At 32.6% G+C, this 23,008-nt stretch overlaps 1 protein-coding gene across 1 annotated transcript; it reads right to left on the bottom strand.

Moving 5' to 3' along the window:
* Positions 1-12,344: 12,344 nt before the first annotated feature.
* On the bottom strand, positions 12,345-13,332 carry LOC141705630 (uncharacterized). Its single transcript, XM_074508522.1, has 2 exons — positions 12,735-13,332; positions 12,345-12,541 (listed from the first exon to the last, which is right to left on the bottom strand). Exons 1-2 carry the CDS (start codon positions 13,330-13,332, stop codon positions 12,345-12,347), a joined length of 795 nt encoding a protein of 264 aa, XP_074364623.1.
* Positions 13,333-23,008: the final 9,676 nt, after the last annotated feature.

The following is a 23,008-nucleotide window of genomic DNA, read 5'->3' as shown; positions in this document are numbered from 1 at the left end:
ATATAATATATTATTTGAAAAACATTTTGAAAATTACTTTCTTAAAAACAAAAATAAAAGTTTTCATCTTTTAAATATTAAAAAGCCCAACCCAATCATCCTAATATAAGGCCAGACCAAACTTAAATAATTTTATAACTGATTTATACCAAGCCCATTAGTATTCAAATCAGCCCAATTCATTAAAAAAACCCTACAATCTTGGCCGTCCATCTCATTCAATATCTAATCCTAGCCGTACATGTGAAAACAAATATACACTAAAATAGGGTTTACTACTAAGCTGTGTGTATGTGCCTCTCAGCCGTGTCTCAATTCTCTCTTATTCTCTCTCAAGAACTCGGCTGATATCTTTTATTTTTCCGTCGAGTTCATCAATGATTCCGAACCAATCTCAAATAATCCTTTCTCTATCAGATACTATACACTCTATTCGAGCTATTCAATGCAAAATCTGTTGAATCGTTCATTAATTGGATGGGTTGGTAAAATCGAATAATTTTGGATCAAATCCACTTGAGTTCTAATCGATAGAACTTGAGTTTGATTCGAAATCAAACATTCACACACACGATTACACGGATATATGTATATTTAGGCTAGATTTATGTTCAAATTATTATAACCCTAATTTATGTTTGAGTGTTTTGGTGCAGAATTAATGAAGAATGAAGAAGAAAACTGATGGATTAAGAAGCTAAAATGGCAGAAGACATGAAAATCAGTGCCAAATCAACACAAGTCGATGGGTCAACTTGGCCGACTCACTGAGTTGACTCGGACGATTTCACTGAGTCAACTGGTCGAGTCTGAAAAAATATTTTGGAATTTGCTTCAAGATGAGCAACTAATTGTCGAGGTGCTCACATTTTTTATCTACGCTCATATATCTATTTATGTTGTAATTTAGAATAGAATTTTTTAAAGTTATTCCTAGGAGGACTATACACCTATGATAGCTTTGTATGATTGTAAACTATAATTTGATATTATTGCTTTTAATTAAGATTCAATTAAAATTGAGTTTTGCCGGAGTCGTCATCGGTTTTTGTTTGAAATTAACCGGATTAAGGTTGGGATTTGGACTGTTGTTTGTTGTGTTGATTGTCCTTTACCATTATACAAAAATGGACATAAAAACAGAGCAACCAATTCATTTTGATGCCAAAACAAACTTGGTCCGTGCTTGTTCGTGGTTACTGGAACACATGACCGGAAACTGGGTTCCGATTAATCATTTTATTTTTTTAAAATTGGTGTTGGTTAAATCGACCGATATGGTTAAATTTAGAATCTGTATTTTCAATCAAGATGCAGTCGAATTCAAGTTTTGGGCGGGCCTTTTAGCTTTTTCAAAAAATATTCATTTTTTTGAGTGGAAATTTCAAATTTCAAACAAAAATTTAAATTTAACCGTCTTCGGTCGAATTTTTTTCGTTGAATTTAAGCGGTCATATTTATTCGGTCGTAATTAGACGGTTCGAATTTAGTTAAATACGCCGACTTCTAAATTCGACTCCCTTTATTACAACCGATTTAAAATCAGTCGAAATAAGATAAATTTGGACCGTGCGCGATCGAATTAAGCTAATTCGACCGATTTTTTTCGGTCGAATTTAGCCTTTTTCTTGTAGTGCTTCTATCTTAATAATCTTGTTAACTTTGCATCTAAATTAATGAGATAATTTGACTTTAGAATTACAAGAAGTAAAGGTAATTCTATTTCTCTGAAAGTGAAACTTTAGCATAAAAAAAAATTAATTTTGGGCATTGTCCAAGTAGTAATTTTAGGTATTTAACTATAAATTTATAATGTATGTTACCAAAGTCATTGTTAGAGTAATTTAACAATTAAATCCAAAATTTTATTAAATGAGTTATTATTGGGGTAAAAAACAAAGGGATTCAATATATTACAAATTAAATATAATGTAAAAATATTTTCTCTTAGAGTATTGGAAAAAATGTTCCAACCTATACCAAAAGTTCACCTACAAGCAAATTATTAGATGGGAAAAATCTTATAGAACATATGGTTAAATTCAATTTGAGTATCTTGTTTACTTATTTTGAAACAATAGACATTTTATTATTGATATTTGATAAGAAAAGATGCAATATATTTTATTTAAAGTTCTATTTAAAGTGAATTCAATTTAATTATCAAAAAATTATTGGAATGTGAAATATGAAATAAGAAAGTATATAATATTTTCAATTAAATTTACTAAAATAATATATATCAATAAGTATGGTCAATGCCTTCCTCGGTCCAAAAAAAAATATCAGTTCCAATAAATAATTTAATTTATTAAATTTTCAAACCAAAAAAATAGAAATAATTTAAATTTAGTTACTTGTGATTTGTAAAAATCGGGAATCGGGGAATATCGGTGGTGCTACCAATTTGGGATTAATTGAAACAGGAGATTAATCGTAGTAAAAAACGGATGTATTATAATATTAAATTATATTTAATATATTATTATGATTATATTAGTTATTTATTAACAAAATATATTATTATATCTTAATTTTTATATTTATTCATATTTAAATGAATATAATAATTTTAATTTTATTAAATAATTATATATACTCCAATACAGAAAAATTCCTAAGGACTAATCGGATTTCAAAAATTGAATCTGTTGGATACCTTGCGGGGGATTAATCGCGAATTAATTGGTTAAATTGGAGATTTTTAGAACACTTCTTGTGATTATTATTTGCTTTTAGTTGAAGAATACTTGAAATATACCTTACACATTATTACACTTTAGTTGTCTTTATAATTATTTACATTTTAACATAAATAAAAAAATTGTAACATATGATCTCATCAAGAAATAGTGATCGTAATTTTATACAAAAACAATTAATTTAATGCTTGAGTTTGAAACCTAGCAACCATATGATCTGATTTTATGGGAAAAATTATAAGGGAAGAAATGAAAACCAAAATATATAATTAATTTTGGTAACCTTATATACAAAAGGAACCACGTTTAAGGTTTGATGAAGTCAGTGGTCTCTATTTAAGGAATAGTACATAGATAGATATAACAAAAGTAAAGTGTTCACTAATATACTATAAAATTGACAAATTAGATTAGATAGTAGAAACCACAACTATGTAGTGCACAACACTCAAATTTCCGAGCCCCTATAAATTAATGAGAGCCATTAATTGGAACATTAATCGGACTGATTAATCGGAACATTAATAGGGAGAATATAAATATTATTTTTAACTTTTATTATTATAAAATGATAAATATGTCAATATTTATTTGACAAAAGAAATTAGATGGTATTAAACAATATCTACACATTTGACATTCGTTATTTACTAATTATTGAGTTTACAATATTAACTAATATTTCAATTCACACTTCTAAAATAATTACAATATGTCATTTTATATTTCAAGGGAAAATAAATAGTTAGATTACTTATTACTTTTTACCAATACTTTATATTAGAAATTGGCATGATATTGTGTAAAATTATCAAATTAATGAATTAAAATCATAAAAAGGTAAAAAACAATGATTTTTAATTATTTTTCGACCAGACCGCCTATGACCGCTTAGCCCGCCTAATTTGATTTTGACCCTATTTTCAGCAAAAAGGCAAATCACCACCTAGGTCCGAGTCAGGGCGTTTTACCACCGCCTAAGGCATAAGAACCGCCTAGACGGTCACCTAGACCGATTTTTAGAACATTGGAAGAGACTATCAAACTCCTAAAGCATGATTAAAATTTACATACAATAAAAGCAGATTTAACTTTCAATAAAAAAATGAATTAAGAATAAAATCCAAATTATTATTATTTTTGTAGCAATCAATTATACATAATCATAACAAAATTCTTATAGTAATGACTATAACTAAAAAATAACATGACAGTATTAGTTTTTATTTTTATTTGTCACCACTATTTACAAACTTTTATGTTGAATCATTAAATTGTATTTTAGAAAACTAGATTTTTTAAAAATACTTCATATTTTTAATCCTCTAAATATTTTTGATAATCATTAGTCAAACTGGGCCTGAAATTAGCCGGTGAAAAACCAAAATACCCACCATTTGGGGGCTTAGTACCCAAAATACCATTTGGCGGGACGGAGTGTCCAAATTACCTGTTGAATACGCATGTCCAACATGCGAATTCGTTTTTTTAAAATTTATAAAGGATACACATATGTGAAATGCGTATTCATTTTTTGTTTTTAGGGAATACGCATGTGTGAAATGTGTATTCCTTTTTTTCAAAAAAGTGAGTACGCATAGCCCACATGTGTGTCCTTTATAAAAAAACTGAAGGTTGTATACGCAGTAATGTAAGCGTAATCTGTCGGTTTTGGCAGTCGCGCGCATCTGGGTATTTTTGGCAGTTGGGGCTGGAAAATGGGGTATTCTGGACATTCTTTCAAATTAGCCTACAAGCATAAATAATATTGAATTAATTAAACCTAATATGTTACATTTGTAGCCAAGGCCCAGAGAAACTTCTCTAACATTTGTTGCAATGGCTAACTAATGTTGTGCTTATCTTGGAGCAGAAAAATGACTAGTAATCCTATAATATACGAAGTTTAGAATTAAGTAAACTTCATTATTATTATTATTATTATTATTATTATTATTATTATTATATTATTATTATTATTATATTATCTATCATTATCATTATAATTCTTGTTGTTGTTGTTTTTATTGTTGTTGTTATTATTAATAAAATGTTATTATTATGATTATGATTATTATTATTATTATTATTCTTATATGAGTATATGTGATTAATTTCAAACTTATATTGATCTTAAATGTACATTGTATTTTTTATCATGTTCGCACTTTATAAAATAAAAATCAACATAAGTTAATTAAAAAATAAGTGAAAAAATAATTCATATATATAATCATGTGAAATAAGAAGTAAAAATTCATATTTACGCACAATTTTATAGAAATATGTATTATATTATGCTTTTTGTACATATATATTCGAATTCACACACATACACTAAATACAATATTTACCCATAAATATATTATTCTATACATTTTGTATGGGGTAATCAAAGTGAAAGAGCAATATTCAGCTAAATTTTCATATTTCCTATATTAACACTCAAGAAAAGTTATCAATTAATCATATAGTGTCATTAAGATAAAAATAAAAAGTACTACTATTTTTAAATAGGCTTAATAAAGCTAAATAATAGCGTTGTATCTTTTAAACTTCCTTTAACTTTTATATTGTTACGGAGAAGAACATGGCTAAATTTGATCAAAATGTTTTGGTCATATTTAAGCAAAAATGACCGCCAATGGTCAAATTAAGTTAAATATGACTGAATTGCATCGGTCATTATAGGATGGTCAAATTTAGCTAAAAGGGGTCAAATTTAATTAATTTGACGTACTAGGCCGGTCAAATTTAGCTAAATAGGTCAAATTTAGTTTAAATTTGATGGACTAAAATGATTGCTCAATTTTTCAATTTTGATAGACTAAAATTGACTTCGAACAGTCAATTTTATATTTTGACTTTTTGTCATCAAAAATTCGATAAAATTGAATTTTCCCGCCTGTTGTTACAAATGTGTCGGCCAACGAGTTAAAATCAATCAATTTTATAAATTTGACTAGGTTACTTTTGGTCAAATTATAATATGACTCCATTGGAGTTGGTCGAGTTTATAAAGCGACAAATTTTGATCAAATTTAAAGTACAAAATATGATTACTATTAAAAAAATAAAAAGTTCCTTGCATCTGAAAAATTTGCAAGTACTTTTATTTAAATTCACTAAAAAAATTCATACATAGTAGACACAAATGTTCTCTAGCATATTGTAAAATTTTACTCTTAACTAATTATTTGTTTATCAGGTATTCTACAAGATAAACCATAGTAAATTTATATTGAATAATTATTTGTGTTAAATTTGTGACGTAGCTTTGAAGCTAATTTACTAAGTCTATATCTTCAAGGCAATAAACAACTTTCCTGGTGTTCTATTAGGTGTTTACAGAGATAGACATATAAATGTGTCACACCATAGTTCTTTCATTTTCTTTGAGATGTCTTTCCTGAAGAGGAAACTGCATATCCTCACAAAGACTCCATACTAGCGATCCTAAATAACGACATGTAACTGAATGTGCTTCAGTTCTTCCAAACTTTATAATCATTCTCAACGGTTAATCTGCTTCCAAGAAATACCGATAAGTGCCAATAAAAACTAGTTTTACCACCATGCTTTAGTTGATTGGCTTTTTACTTGTCCCCTACAAATATGACATTCATCAAACTAAGTCATCACAGCTCTCACAAGTCGCACATATATGGCCCATGGTCTCATCCCTCGCCTCAAATTCTCCATTGACCTGGGACACCACAAGTTTCGAGTCTCCACAGACCTTCAAGTTTTTAACCCTCAAGGTTCCAGCTAAGCCAAGTCCTGCAATGTGGGCTTCATATTCCTGCCTCATTATTTGTGGTAGGAAAATCTTACTTTATATTATACTCAATCAAGACACCATCGAGGCTTTGTAAAACCATCCCAGCTCCTACTTGAATTTTTCAATGCCCCATTAAATAGAGCATTCAGAACTCTTTGTTCTCAACTATCTTTTTCTCCATCTTGGCCATCCATGCCTTGAGTTATATCTTCCTGCCCCCGACTTCTTGGTTGTCGATAGTACATTCAACCACTGAAGTCAGTCAAGACCTGAGCTATGATCGATGTTCTAGGCTTATACTTAATGTCAAATTCTTCAAGCTCTATGGCCCATTTGATCAGCCTTCCACTGACCTTAGAACTATGGATGATGTTTCTCAAAGGCTTATTTTTTAACACTTCGATTTTATGTGCTTGGAAGTAGGGACGTAACTTTCTTAACGTCACGACCAAGGCCAAAGCGAACTTTACTATAGTTAAATAATTCAACTCAGCTGCGTGTAGAATCTTGTTGACATAATAGATATGTTTATGGGTTTTGGCTTCCTTTTTTACCAATACAACGCTCAAGGCTCTTTCAAAAACAACCAAGTACAAATACAGAGTTTCATTTTGAACTGGTTTGGCCAACAACGGGGCTTGAACCTTGTATTTCTTTAATTCTTTAAACGACATCTGACATTCATCGGTCCAGGAAAAATCTTTTACTTTCTTTAAAGATTTGAAGAATGGCTGACACTTGTCTCCGGACTTGGAGATGAACCGTCCCAAAGCAGTAATCATTTTATTGTGTTTCTGAATGTCCTTTACAGAGCGTGGATGTTCCATATCCAGGATGGCCTTTATCATGTTAGGATTGGCCTCAATTCCCCTCTTGGAGACCATTAATCCTAAAAACTTTCCAGATCCTACACCAAAAGCACACCTGGTGAAATTCAACATCATCTTGTGATATCTCAAAACCTCAAAAGTTTTCCCTCAAATGGGCTATATGATCAACCTTTAGAAGGCTCTTGACTAATACATGTCATCTTCTTAGACCTCCATTATTTTTCCAATAAGATCCTTAAAAATCTTATTCAACAAACATTGGTAAGTGGCTCCTGCATTCTTGAGACCAAATGCCATAATCAAGATAATAAAAAATACCAAAGTTGGTGATGAATAATACCTTTTGGATTGTCATTTTTATGCATTTTGATTTGATTATAGCCGCTAAATCCATCCATGAAACTCAGCATCTCATGCCCTCCAGTGGAATCTATCAAAGTCTCTATCTGTGGGAAAGGAAAATTATCCTTTGGGCATGCATCGTTCAGATTAGTGAAGTCAACATACATCCTTCACTTTCCATTAGCTTTTTTCACCATCACCGGATTAGCCAACCATTCCATGAATTGTATTTCCTCATTGAACCCAACCTGTAAGAGCTTTTTTACCTCATGTTTTATGGCCTCTTTTCTTTTTCAAAGCAAAACTCATTTCTTTTGCTTTACTGTATTTCGGTTAGGGTCGATATTTAGCTTATGAGTTATCAATTCAAAACAATGCTCGGCATATGCAACTGCTGACCACGCAAAAATGTCATTGTTCTCTTGTCAGAACTTTATCAACGTCAGGGGTTCCTTTAAAGAAGCTCCAATAAAAGTCATCTTTTTCCGGTCGCTGGGAGTCAAGGGAATTGGGATTAAATCTTTCGTTGGCTTGTTATATATGAAATTCTCAATGATCAGAAGAAGCTCAGGATCTGGCTGTTCAGATGTCATCGGGATCTGATGTACCGTCAGGATTTTGGTATGTCATCAGGATTTGTATGACATCCAGTATTTGAAGACAGTCAGCATTAGAGGATTTATTCTAGTTCCTTATAAGGTGGAGCAGATATCTGTTACGTCTGAGAGATACGACTTTATCTGTTTAGTTTAAGATATGTATCAGTTTCGGTTAGTTTTTGATAATGTATATCTTAGATTAATCTGTTGTAGTTGTGTAGTATATAAACACAGTTTAGGTCATCACTTAGTGAACAAGACTCGAGGATCATTCGACCTAGCAGCTCTCAAGAACATCGGTATTTCTTGAGAGGATTTTATAACAGTTTTTATCATAAATATAAAAAGCTGTTATATTTTATTACTTGTTCGAAATATTTATACAATTGTATCAAACCCCCCCCCCCTTGAACAATTGTATCTCTACTTGGGAAACAATTGGTATCAGAGCACACTGATAAATTTATAATCAGAAACGATCTAAACATGTCTCTGAACAAGTATGAAAGTATTAAAATTCCCATTCTGAAAAGACTGAATATCCAACATGGAAGGTAAAGATGCTCATGTACCTGGAAGCTACAGATCCAGATTATCTAGACGTAATCAATGATGGACCCTTCATGCCAACAAAACTGGTGCCTGCAACTCCTTCGGTTGCTGAACACTATCAACTGAAGGAGAAGACAGAATGGAAACCAGAAGAGAAAGTAGTTGTGCTGAAAGATGCAAAGGTAAGAAACATTTTGCATAACAGTCTTAATTCTGTGATGTCAAATAGGGTCATAGCCTACAAGACTGCCAAAGAAATATGGGATGCTCTTGAAACTCAATATCAAGGAACCATGGCCATCAAGAAGAACAAAAGGGATGTTCTGATTCAATAATATGAACACTTTGAGGCCAAGCCTGATGAAAGTCTCACTGATATCTATGACAGATTTCTGACTCTACTCAACAATCGGTCTTTGGTAGGAAAGGTGTATGATCGAGAGGATTCAAACACCAAGTTTTTAAGAGCATTAAGTGAAGAATGGGAGACTCAGTATGATTTGGACGTAATTACTCTGGATGAAGTCTATGGCATGCTAAGAACTCATAATTTGGAGGTTCAACAAAGGAGAGAGAGGAAAAGCAAGCAAAGGGAAATCTGTTGCTTTGAAAGTTAATGATAAAGCTTCAAAAGAAAAGTCTGTTGGAGCTGTACGAAAGAAGAACAATTGCCAGAATTAGATACTTGATGATTCATCATCATATCCTGATGATGATACTGATTCTGAAACTGATGAGAACATGACAAATTCTGATGTCATGCAAATGGCTGCATTACTGGTTAAGGGCTTCAGGAGAATGCAATTCAAGAAGTCTAGGAAGAAGTTCATTGGAGGTGAAAAGAAGTCAATTGGGAGAAAAAATGGAAAGGACTCTAAAGCTGGGAAGCTAGACAGGACAAAGATCAAGTGCTACAACTGTGATGAACCTGGTCACTTTGCCTCAGAGTGCAAGAAAACAAAGCATGATCAAGGGAAGGGCAAAGCCCTGATCACTTCAAGCAAGAATTGGGTGGACTCCTCTGACTCTGAAGATGAAAATACATGATATGCACTGATGGACAGTCTTGATGATCCTGCTGCTTCTGAGCCTAAGGTACAAACTCCTTTCTTCACTTTTAGATACTGAAAATATATCTGAATTGAAATCTATTCTTAAATCTTTGCATGGTAGTTTTAAGAATAAGACTTTAGAAAATGATAGACTTTAACTGAAATTAAGACATTGAAATCTAGGAATGATCAGTTAGAGTCTTACTTGATACATCAGATAGATTTGAAGGAAGAATGTAAGAGAGCTAAACATACAGTTAAGATTCTTGAGGCTAGATACAGTATGTTAGAAAAGAATCTAGAGAATGAGAGAAAAACCCTTAAAGCCTGGACTGATTCAGGAAAAAAGGTTCATGAGATGATCTCAAAGAAAACCTGGAAAGAATGCCTAGGCTATAAAGATGGAATAAGGATGTTGACACTGAAATAAAATTTCCCTTAAAACTCCTGTTAAGTTTATTCATCAGAAGCTGATGAACCCAAATCTACTTTTGAAAAGGGTTCAACATCAGTATCACAAGAAGAACTGGTAAATGATAAAACTCAAAGAAAGAAAAGCAAGGAAACCATTAAGTCTGTTAAGAAAAAAAAGAACATAGGACTTTTATCAGCAAATTAATTGAAAAAGAAATATCTAGGTTATTGACATAGGACATTTTTACATCAATAATAAATTGAATTTAAAGTGCTTATGTTTATGTATTATCTAAGATTTAAAATCTTATATCACTCGGACCCTTTCTCCTAGTACAAAATTTGTGCAACAAATAAAAAATATTGACTAACTAAATTTATTAAAAATTAACAATATTTTTTAAGATAGAAAAATTGGTAAAAAATAACTATCCACACATGTTTTATTTTAAATTTATCCATATTAAACATGTACACGACAGAGCACATTTAAAAGTCCAGTAAACTATATGCATGTAAATTTGGCATCAAGTATATAACGTTTGTGAAATTTTGTACTTTTATATGATTATAATTAAAATTTCACTGCTCACTGGTATTAGTAAGTGGTTGTTAAGTAAACATTTAGGTGTGGAAACAGTTCACCATAATTCATAAATACATAACTGATATTGTATAAATATGGTCTTACTATCCTCTGTAGTCCATCACTTTACTCTGAACACCAAGTCCGTTAAAAATAATCAAAGATGGTTAAGAATTCTGGGCACAAAAAGGTGTATGGCGGAGAACCCAGAGTCAGACTTCCAATAATAACAGCTGCAAGAATTTTTCAATTGACACAGGAACTAGGTCACAACAATGATGGGCAAACCATTGAATGGCTTCTCCGTGAAGCTGAGCCTGCTATCAGGCGTTATACAGGTACCGGATCAATGCCTGATGTCCCTGAATAAAGTCATTAAATAGGCTTAATAAAGCTAAAATAATAGCGTTGTATTTTAAACTTCCTTTAACTTTTATATTGTTACGGAGAAACATTGGATCAAAATGTTTTGGTCATATTTAAGCAAAAATGACCGCCAATGGTCAAATTAAGTTAAATATGACTGAATTGCATCGGTCATTATTAGGATGGTCAAATTTAGCTAAAAAGGTCAAATTTAATTAAATTTGACGTACTAGGCCGGTCAAATTTAGCTAAATAGGTCAAATTTAGTTAAATTTGACGGACTAAATATGATTGCTCAATTTTCAATTTTGATAGACTAAAATTGACTTCGAACAGTCAATTTTATATTTTGACTTTTGTCATCAAAAATTTCGATAAAAATTGAATTTCCCGCTGTTGTTACAAATGTGTCGGCCAACGAGTTAAAATCAATCAATTTTATAAATTTGACTAGGTTATTTTTGGTCAAAATTATAAATATGACTCCATTTGAGTTGGTCGAGTTTATAAAAGCGACAAATTTTGATCAAATTTAAAGTAAAATATGATTACTATTAAAAAAATAAAAAGTTCCTTGCTTCTGAAAAATGTGCAAGTACTTTTTTTTAAATTCACTAAAAAAAATTCATACATAGTAGACACAAAGGTTCTCTAGCATATTGTAAAATTTTACTCTTAACTAATTATTTGTTTATCAGGTGTTCTACAAAGATAAACCATAGTAAATTATATTGAATAATTATTTGTGTTAAATTTGTGACGAGCTTTGAAGCTAATTTACTAAGTCTATATCTTCAAGGCAATAAACAACTTTCCTGGTGTTCTATTAGGTGTTTTACAGAGATAGACATATAAATGTGTCACACCATAGTTCTTCCATTTTCTTTGAGACGTCTTTCCTGAAGGAGGAAACTGCATATCCTCACAAAGACTCCATACTAGCGATCCTAAATAACAACATGTAACTGAATGTGCTTCAGTTCTTCCAAACTTTATAATCATTCTCAACGGTTTATCTGGTTCCAAGAAATACTGATAAGTGCCATAAAAACTAGTTTTACCACCATGCTTTAGTTGATTGGCTTTTTACTTGTCCCATACAAATATGACATTCATCAAACTAAGTCATCACAGCTCTCACAAGTCGCACATATATGGCCATGGTGTCATCTCTCGCCTCAAATTCTCCATTGACATGGGACACCACAAGTTTCGAGTCTCCACAGACCTTCAAGTTTTTAACCCTCAAGGTTCCAGCTAAGCCAAGTCCTGCAATGTGGGCTTCATATTCCGCCTCATTATTTGTGGTAGGAAAATCTTACTTTATATTATACTCAATCAAGACACCATCGAGGCTTTATAAAACCATCCAGCTCCACTTGAATTTTTTCAATGCCCCATTAAATAGAGCACTCAGAACTCTTTGTTCTCAACTATCTTTTCTCCATCTTGGCCATCCATGCCTTGAGTTATATCTTCCTGCCCCCGACTTCTTGGTTGTCGATAGTACATTCAACCACGAAGTCAGTCTGAGCTATGATCGATGTTCTAGGCTTATACTTAATGTCAAATTCTTCAAGCTCTATGGCCCATTTGATCAGCCTTCCACTGACCTTAGAACTATGGATGATGTTTCTCAAAGGCTTATTTTTTAACACTTCAATTTTATGTGCTTCGAAGTAGGGACGTAACTTTCTTAAAGTCATGACCAAGGCCAAAGCAAACTTTACTATAGTTAAATAGTTCAACTCAGCTGCGTGTAGAATCTTGTTGACATATTTGATATGTTTATGGGTTTTGGCTTCCTTTTTTACCAATACAACGCTCAAGGCTCTTTCAAAAACAACCAAGTACAAATACAGAGTTTCATTCTGAACTAGTTTGGCCAACAACGGGGCTTGAACCTTGTATTTCTTTAATTCCTTAAACGACATCTGACATTCATCGGTCCAGGAAAAATCTTTTACTTTCTTTAAAGATTTGAAGAATGGCTGGCACTTGTCTCCGGACATGGAGATGAACCGTCCCAAAGCAGTAATCATTTCATTGTGTTTCTGAATGTCCTTTACAGAGCGTGGATGTTCCATATCCAGGATGGCCTTTATCATGTTAGGATTGGCCTCAATTCCCCTCTTGGAGACCATTAATCCTAAAAACTTTCCAGATCCTACACCAAAAGAACACCTGGCGAAATTCAACATCATCTTGTGATATCTCAAAACCTCAAAAGTTTCCCTCAAATGGGCTATATGAACAACCTTTAGAAGGCTCTTGACTAACATGTCATCTTCGTAGACCTCCATATCTTTCCGATGAGATCCTTAAAAATCTTATTCACTAACCATTGGTAAGTGGCTCCTGCATTCTTGAGACCAAATGTCATAATCAAGATAATAAAAAATACCAAAGTTGGTGATGAATAATACCTTTTGGATTGTCATTTTTATGTATTTTGATTTGATTATAGCCGCTAAATCCATCCATGAAACTCAGCATCTCATGCCCTCCAGTGGAATCTATCAAAGTGTCTATCTGTGGGAAAGGAAAATTATCCTTTAGACATGCATCGTTCAGGTTAGTGAAGTCAACATACATCCTCCACTTTCCATTAGCTTTTTTCACCATCACCGGATTAGCCAACCATTCCATGAATTGTATTTCCTCATTGAACCCAACCTTAAGAGCTTTTTTACCTCATGTTTTATGGCCTCTTTCTTTTCAAAGCAAAACTCATTTTCTTTTGCTTTACTGTATTTCGGTTAAGGTCGATATTTAGTTATGAGTTATCAATTCAAAACAATACTCGGCATATCAACTGCTGACCACGCAAAAATGTCATTGTTCTCTTGTCAGAACTTTATCAACGTCAGGGGTTCCTTTAAAGAAGCTCCAATAAAAGTCATCTTTTTCGGGTCGCTGGGAGTCAAGGGAATTGGGATTAAATCTTTCGTTGGCTTTGTTATATATTGAATTCTCAATGATCAGAAGAAGCTCAGGATCTGCTGTTCAGATGTCATCGGGATCTGATGTACCGTCAGGATTTGGTATGTCATCAGGATTTGTATGACATCAGTATTTGAAGACAGTCAGCATTAGAGGATTTGTTTGTCCTTATAATGTGGAGCAGATATCTGTTACGTCTGAGAGATAGGACTTTATCTGTTTAGTTTAAGATATGTATCAGTTTCGGTTAGTTTTTGATAATGTATATCTTAGATTAATCTGTTGTAGTTGTGTAGTATATAAACACAGTTTAGGTCATCACTTAGTGAACAAGACTCGAGGATCATTCGACCTAGCAGCTCTCAAGAACATCGGTATTTCTTGAGAGGATTTTATAACAGTTTTTATCATAAATATAAAAAGCTGTTATATTTTATACTTGTTCGAAATATTTATACAATTGTATCCAACCCCCCCCCTTGAACAATTGTATCTTTACTGGGAAACAATTGGTATCAGAGCACACTGATAAATTTATAATCAGAAACGATCTAAACATGTCTCTGAACAAGTATGAAAGTATTAAAATTCCCATTCTGAAAAAGACTGAATATCCAACATGGAAGGTGAAGATGCTCATGTACCTGGAAGCTACAGATCCCGATTATCTAGACGTAATCAATGATGGACCCTTCATACCAACAAAACTGGTGCCTGCAACTCCTTCGGTTGCTGAACACTATCAACTGAAGGAAGAACGACGAAATGGACACCATAAGAGAAAGTAGTTGTGCTGAAAGATGCAAAGGTAAGAAACATTTTGCATAACAGTCTTAATTCTGTTATGTCAAATAGGGTCATAGCCTACAAGACTGCCAAAGAAATATGGGATGCTCTTGAAAACTCAATGTCAAGGAACCATGGCCATCAAGAAGAACAAAAGGGATGTTCTGATTCAAGAATATGAACACTTTGAGGCCAAGCCTGATGAAAGTGTCACTGATATCTATGACAGATTTCTGACTCCTACTCAACAATCTGTCTTTGGTAGGAAAGGTGTATGATCGAGAGGATTCAAACACCAAGTTTTTAAGAGCATTAAGTGAAGAATGGGAGACTCAGACTTCAATCATACGATATCAGTATGATTTGGACGTAATTACTCTGGATGAAGTCTATGGCATGCTAAGAACTCATAATTTGGAGGTTCAGCAAAGGAGAGAGAGGAAAAGCAGCAAAGGGAAATCTGTTGCTTTGAAAGTTAATGATAAAGCTTCAAAAGAAAAGTCTGTTGGAGCTGTACGAAAGAAGAACAAATTGCCAGAATTAGATACTGATGATTCATCATCATATCCTGATGATGATACTGATTCGAAACTGATGAGAATATGACAAATTTGATGCCATGCAAATGGCTGCATTACTGGTTAAGGGCTTCAGGAGAATGCAATTCAGGAAGTCTAGGAACAACAGAAGCTTCAGGAAGAAGTTCATTAGAGGTGAAAAGAAGTCAATTGGGAGAAAAGATGGAAAGGACTCTAAAGCTGGGAAGCTAGACAGGACAAAGATCAAGTGCTACAACTGTGATGAACCTGGTCACTTTGCCTCAGAGTGCAAGAAAACAAAGCATGATCATGGGAAGAGCAAAGCCCTGATCACTTCAAGAAGAATTGGGTGGACTCCTCTGACTCTGAAGATGAAAATACATGATATGCACTGATGGACAGTCTTGATGATCCTGCTGCTTCTGAGCCTAAGGTATAAACTCTTCACTTTTGATACTGAAAATATATCTGAATTGAAATCTATTCTTAAATCTTTGCATGGTAGTTTTAAGAATAAGACTTTAGAAAATGATAGACTTTTAACTGAAATTAAGACATTGAAATCTAGGAATGATCAGTTAGAGTCTGACTTGATACATCAGATAGATTTGAAGAAAGAATGTAAGAGAGCTAAACATACAGTTAAGATTCTTGAGGCTAGATACAGTATGTTAGAAAAAAATCTAGAGAATGAGAGAAAAACCCTTAAAGCCTGGACTGATTCAGGAAAAAAGGTTCATGAGATGATCTCAAAGAAAAACTGGAAAGGATGCCTAGGCTATAAAGATGGAATCAAGGATGTTGACACTGAAAATAAAATTTCCCTTAAAACTCCTGTTAAGTTTATTTCATCAGAAGCTGTGAACCCAAATCTACTTTTGAAAAGGGTTCAACATCAGTATCACAAGAAGAACTGGTAAATGATAAAACTCAAAGAAAGAAAAGCAAGGAAACCATTAAGTCTGTTAAGAAAAAAAGAACATAGGACTTTTATCAGCAAATTAATTGAAAAAGAAAATATCTGAGGTTATTGACATAGGACATTTTTACATCAATAATAAATTGAATTTAAAGTGCTTATGTTTATGTATTATCTAAGATTTAAATCTTATATCACTCGGTACCCTTTCTCCTAGTACAAAATTGTGCAACAATTAAAAAATATTGACTAACTAAAATTTATTAAAATTAACAATATTTTTTAAGATAGAAAAACTGGTAAAAATAACTATCCACACATGTTTTATTTTAAATTTATCCATATTAAACATGTACACGACCAAGCACATTTAAAAGTCCAGTAACTATATGCATGTAAATTTGGCATCAAGTATATAACGGTTTGTGAAATTTTGTATTTTATATGATTATAATTAAAATTTCACTGCTCACTGGTTGGTAAGTGGTTGTTAAGTAAATATTTAGGTGTGGAAGACAGTTCACCATAATTCATAAATACATAACTGATATTGTATAAATATGGTCTTACTGATCCTCTGTAGTCCATCACTTTACTCTGAACACCAAGTCCGTTAAAAATAATCAAAGATGGTTAAGAATTCTGGGACACAAAAGGTGTATGGCCGAGAACCCAGAGTCAGACTTCCAAAATAACAGCTGCAAGAATTTTTCAATTGACACAGGAACTAGGTCACAACAATGATGGGCAAACCATTGAAGCTTCTCCGTGAAGCTGAGCCTGCTATCAGGCGTTATACAGGTACCGGATTAATGCATGTCCCTGAATCAACTGATATCGGACTGATTAATCAAACTGATTAATCGGACTGATTAGGAACATAATAGGAGAAATATAAATATTATTTTAACTTTATTATTTTAAAATGATGAATATGTTAGATATTATTTGAAAAGAAATTAGAATGGTATTAAACAATATCTACACATTTGACATTCGTATTTACTAATTATTGAGTTTACAATATTAACTAATATTTTAATTCACACTTCTAAACTAATTACAAATGCCATTTTATATTTCAAGGGGAAAATAAATATGTTAGATTACTTATTACTTTTTACCATACTTTATATTAGAAATTGGCATGATATTGTGTAAAATTATCAAATTAATGAATTAAAATCATAAAAAGGTAAAAAACAATGATTTTTTCGACCAGACGCCTATGAGCTTAGCCCGCCTAATTCTGATTTTGACCGATTTTCAGCAAAAGGCATAAATCACCACCTAGGTCCGAGTCAGGGCGTTTTACCACCGCCTAAGGCATAAGAACAGCCTAGACGGTCACTAGACCGATTTTTAGAACATTGGAAGAGACTATCAAACTCCTAAAGCATGATTAAAATTTACATACAATAAAAGCAGATTTAACTTTCAATAAACAAAATGAATTAAGAATAAAATCCAAATTATTATTATTTTATAGCAATCAATTATACATAATCATAACAAAATTCTTATAGTAATGACTATAACTAAAAAAATAACATGACAGTATTAGTTTTATTTTTATTTGTCACCATATTTAAAACTTTTATGTTGAATCATTAAATTGTATTTAGAAAACTAGATTTTTTAAAAATACTTCTTATTTTTAATCCTCTAAATATTTTTGAAATATTAGCCGGGTGAAAAACCAAAATACCCACCATTTGGGGGCTTAGTACCCAAAATACCATTTGGCGGGACGGAGTGTCCAAATTACCTGTTGAATACGCATGTCCAACATGCGAATTTCGTTTTTTTAAAATTTATAAAGGATACACATATGTGAAATGCGAAATGCGTATTCATTTTTTTGTTTTTAGGAATACGCATGTGTGAAATGTGTATTCCTTGTTTTTCAAAAAAGTGAGTACGCATAGCCCACATGCGTGTCCTTTACAAAAAAACTGAAGGTTGTATACGCAGTAATGTAAAGCGTAATTGTCGGTATTTTGGGCAGTCCGCGCGCATCTGGGTATTTTTGGCAGTTGGGGCTGGAAATGGGTATTCTGGACATTCTTTCAAATTAGCCTACAAGCATAAATAATATTGAATTAATTAAACCTAATATGTTACATTTGTAGCCAAGGCCCAGAGAAACTTCTCTAACATTTGTTGCCAATGGCTAACTAATGTTGGCTAACTAATGTTGTGCTTATCTTGGAGCAGAAAAATGACTAGTAATCCTATAATATACGAAGTTTAGAATTAAGTAAACTTCCACTATTATTATTATTATTATTATTATTATATTATTATTATCATTTTCATTATCATGATCATTATAATTCTTGTTGTTGTTATTTTTATTGTGTTGTTATTATAATAATGTTATTATATTAGTATTATTATTATTTTATTCTTATATAGTATATGTGATTAATTTCAAACCTATATTGATCTTAAATGTACATTGTATTTTTTTATCATGTTCGCATTTATAAAATAAAAATATCAACATAAGTTAATTAAAAAATAAGTGAAAAAATAATTCATATTATAATCATGTGAAATAAGAAGTAAAAATTCATATTTACGCACAATTTTATAGAAATCTGTAATATATTATGCTTTTTGTACATATATATTCGAATTCACACACATACACTAAATACAATATTTACCCATAAATATATATTCTATACATTTTGTATGGTGTAATCAAAGTGAAAAGAGCAATATTCAGCTAAATTTTCATATTTCCTATATTAACACTCAAGAAAAGTTATCAATTAATCATATAGTGTCATTAAGATAAAAATAAAAAGTACTATTTTTAAATAGGCTTAATAAAGCTAAAATAATAGCGTTGTATCTTTAAACTTCCTTTAACTTTTATATTGTTATGGAGAAACATTGGCTAAATTTGATCAAAATGTTTTGGTCATATTTAGCAAAAATGACCGCCAATGGTCAAATTAAGTTAAATATGACTGAATTGCATCGGTCATTATTAGGATGGTCAAATTTAGCTAAAAAGGCCAAATTTAATTAAATTTGACGTACTAGGCCAGGTCAAATTTAGCTAAATAGGTCAAATTTAGTTAAATTTGACGGACTAAATATGATTGCTCAATTTTTCAATTTTTATAGACTAAAATTGACTTCGAACAGTCAATTTTATATTTTGCTTTTGTCATCAAAAATTTCGATAAAAATTGAATTTCCCGCCTGTTGTTACAAATATGTCGGCCAACGAGTTAAAATCAATCAATTTTATAAATTTGACTAGGTTACTTTTGGTCAAAAATTATAAATATGACTCCATTTGAGTTGGTCGAGTTTATAAAAGCGACAAATTTTGATCAAATTTATAGTACAAAATATGATTACTATTAAAAAAATAAAAGTTCCTTGCTTCTGAAAAATGTGCAAGTACTTTTTTATTAAATTCACTAAAAAAATTCATACATAGTAGACACAAAGGTTCTCTAGCATATTGTAAAATTTTACTCTTAACTAATTATTGTATTTATCAGGTGTTCTACAAAGATAAACCATAGTAAATTTATATTGAATAATTATTTGTGTTAAATTTGTGACGTAGCTTTGAAGCTAATTTACTAAGTCTATATCTTCAAGGCAATAAACAACTTTCCTGGTGTTCTATTAGGTGTTTTACAGAGATAGACATATAAATGTGTCACACCATAGTTCTTCCATTTTCTTTGAGACGTCTTTCCTGAAGGAGGAAACTTGCATATCCTCACAAAGACTCCATACTAGCGATCCTAAATAACGACATGAACAAAATATGCTTCAGTTCTTCCAACTTTATAATCATTCTCAACGGTTTATCTGGTTCCAAGAAATACCGATAAGTGCCATAAAAACTAGTTTTACCACCATGCTTTAGTTGATTGGCTTTTTACTTGTCCCATACAAATATGACATTCATCAAACTAAGTCATCATAGCTCTCACAAGTCGCACATATATGGCCATGGTCTCATCTCTCGCCTCAAATTCTCCATTGACCTGGGACACCACAAGTTTCGAGTCTCCACAGACCTTCAAGTTTTTAACCCTCAAGGTTCCAACTAAGCCAAGTCCTCCAATGTGGGCTTCATATTCCGCCTCATTATTTGTGGTAAGAAAATCTTACTTTATATTATACTCAATCAAGACACCATCGAGGCTTTGTAAAACCATCCCAGCTCCACTTGAATTTTTTCAATGCCCCATTAAATAGAGCACTCAGAACTCTTGTTCTCAACTATCTTTTCTCCATCTTGGCAATCCATGCCTTGAGTTATATCTTCCTGCCCCCGACTTCTTGGTTGTCGATAGTACATTCAACCACGAAGTCAGGTCAAGACCTGAGCTATGATAGATGTTCTAGGTTTATACTTAATGTCAAATTCTTCAAGCTCTATGGCCCATTTCATCAGCCTTCCACTGACCTTAGAACTATGGATGATGTTTCTCAAAGGCTTATTTTTAACACTTCGATTTTATGTGCTTGGAAGTAGGGACGTAACTTTCTTAACGTCATGACCAAGGCCAAAGCAAACTTTACTATAGTTAACAGGTAAACTCAGCTGCGTGTAGAATCTTGTTGACATAATAGATATGTTTATGGGTTTTGGCTTCCTTTTTTACTAATACAACGCTCAAGGCTCTTTCGGAAACAACCAACTACAAATACAGAGTTTCATTCTGAACTGGTTTGGCCAACAACGGGGCTTGAACCTTGTATTTCTTTAATTCCTTAAACAACATCTGACATTCATCGGTCCAGGAAAAATCTTTTACTTTCTTTAAAGATTTGAAGAATGGCTGACACTTGTCTCCGGACTTGGAGATGAAACCGTCCCAAAGCAGTAATCATTTCATTATGTTTCTGAATGTCCTTTACAGAGCGTGGATGTTCCATATCCAGGATGGCCTTTATCATGTTAGGATTGGCCTCAATTCCCCTCTTGGAGACCATTAATCCTAAAAACTTTCCAGATCCTACACCAAAAGAACACCTGGAGAAATTCAACATCATCTTGTGATATCTCAAAACCTCAAAAGTTTCCCTCAAATGGGCTATATGCTCAACCTTTAGAAGGCTCTTGACTAACATGTCATCTTCGTAGACCTCCATGATCTTTCCAATAAGATCCTTAAAAATCTTATTCACCAACCATTGGTAAGTTGCTCCTGCATTCTTGAGACCAAATGTCCATAATCAAGATAATAAAAAATACTAAAGTTGGTGATGAATAATACCTTTTGGATTATCATTTTTATGCATTTTGATTTGATTATAGCCGCTAAATCCATCCATGAAACTCAGCATCTCATGCCCTCCAGTGGAATCTATTAAAGTCTCTATCTGTGGGAAAGGAAAATTATCCTTTGGGCATGCATCGTTCAGGTTAGTGAAGTCAACATACATCCTTCCACTTTCCATTAGCTTTTTTCACCATCACCGGATTAGCCAACCATTCCATGAATTGTATTTCCTCATTGAACCCAACCTTAAGAGCTTTTTTAACCTCATGTTTTATGGCCTCTTTTCTTTTCAATGCAAAACTCATTTTCTTTTGTTTTACTGTATTTCGGTTAGGGTCGATATTTAGCTTATGAGGTTATCAATTCAAAACAATGCTCGGTATATCAACTGCTGACCACGCAAAAATGTCATTGTTCTCTTTCAGAACTTTATCAACGTCAGGGGTTCCTTTAAAGAAGCTCCAATAAAAGTCATCTTTTTCAGGTCGCTGGGAGTCGAGGGAATTGGGATTAAATCTTCGTTGGCTTTGTTATATATTGAATTCTCAATGATCAGAAGAAGCTCGGGATCTGGCTGTTCAGATGTCATCGGGATCTGATGTACCGTCAGGATTGGGTATGTCATCAGGATTTGTATGACATCAGTATTTGAAGACAGTCAGCATTAGAAGATTTGTTATGTTCCTTATAATATGGAGCAGATATCTGTTACGTCTGAGAGATAGGACTTTATCTGTTAGTTTAAGATATGTATCAGTTTCGGTTAGTTTTTGATAATGTATATCTTAGATTAATATATTGTAGCTGTGTAGTATATAAACACAGTTTAGGTCATCACTTAGTGAACAACACTCGAGGATCATTCGACCTAGCAGCTCTCAAGAACATCGGTATTTCTTGAGAGGATTTGGTAACAGTTTTTATCATAAATATAAAAGCTGTTATATTTTATTACTTGTTCGAAATATTTATACAATTGTATCAACCCCCCCCCCTTGAACAATTAGTATCTTTACTGGGAAACAATTGGTATCAGAGCACACTGATAAATTTATAATCAGAAACGATCTAAACATGTCTCTGAACAAGTATGAAAGTATTAAAATTCCCATTCTGAAAAAGACTGAATATCCAACATGGAAGGTGAAGATGCTCATGTACCTGGAAGCTACAGATCCAGATTATCTAGACGTAATCAATGATGGACCCTTCATACCAACAAAACTGGTGCCATGCAACTCCTTCGGTTGCTGAACACTATCAACTGAAGGAGAAGACAGAATGGACACCATAAGAGAAAGTAGTTGTGCTGAAAGATGCAAAGGTA

This window comes from Apium graveolens, unplaced genomic scaffold (assembly GCF_009905375.1).
Source record: "Apium graveolens cultivar Ventura unplaced genomic scaffold, ASM990537v1 ctg9139, whole genome shotgun sequence".
In the NCBI taxonomy this organism is placed as follows: domain Eukaryota; kingdom Viridiplantae; phylum Streptophyta; class Magnoliopsida; order Apiales; family Apiaceae; genus Apium; species Apium graveolens.
The sequence above is the reverse complement of the archived record's forward strand: the minus strand, read 5'-3'. Positions and strand labels throughout refer to the sequence as shown.

What these genes read in the sequence shown, in the direction of transcription:
- LOC141705630 (XM_074508522.1), bottom strand. Translation starts at nt 13,332, where the DNA reads ATGATAAAGGCCATCCTGGATATGGAACATCCACGCTCTGTAAAGGAC. An exon ending in GACTGACTTCGTGGTTGAAT is followed by an intron (nt 12,542 to 12,734) that starts GTACTATCGACA and finishes ATATAAAGTAAG; the next exon opens with ATTTTCCTACCACAAATAAT.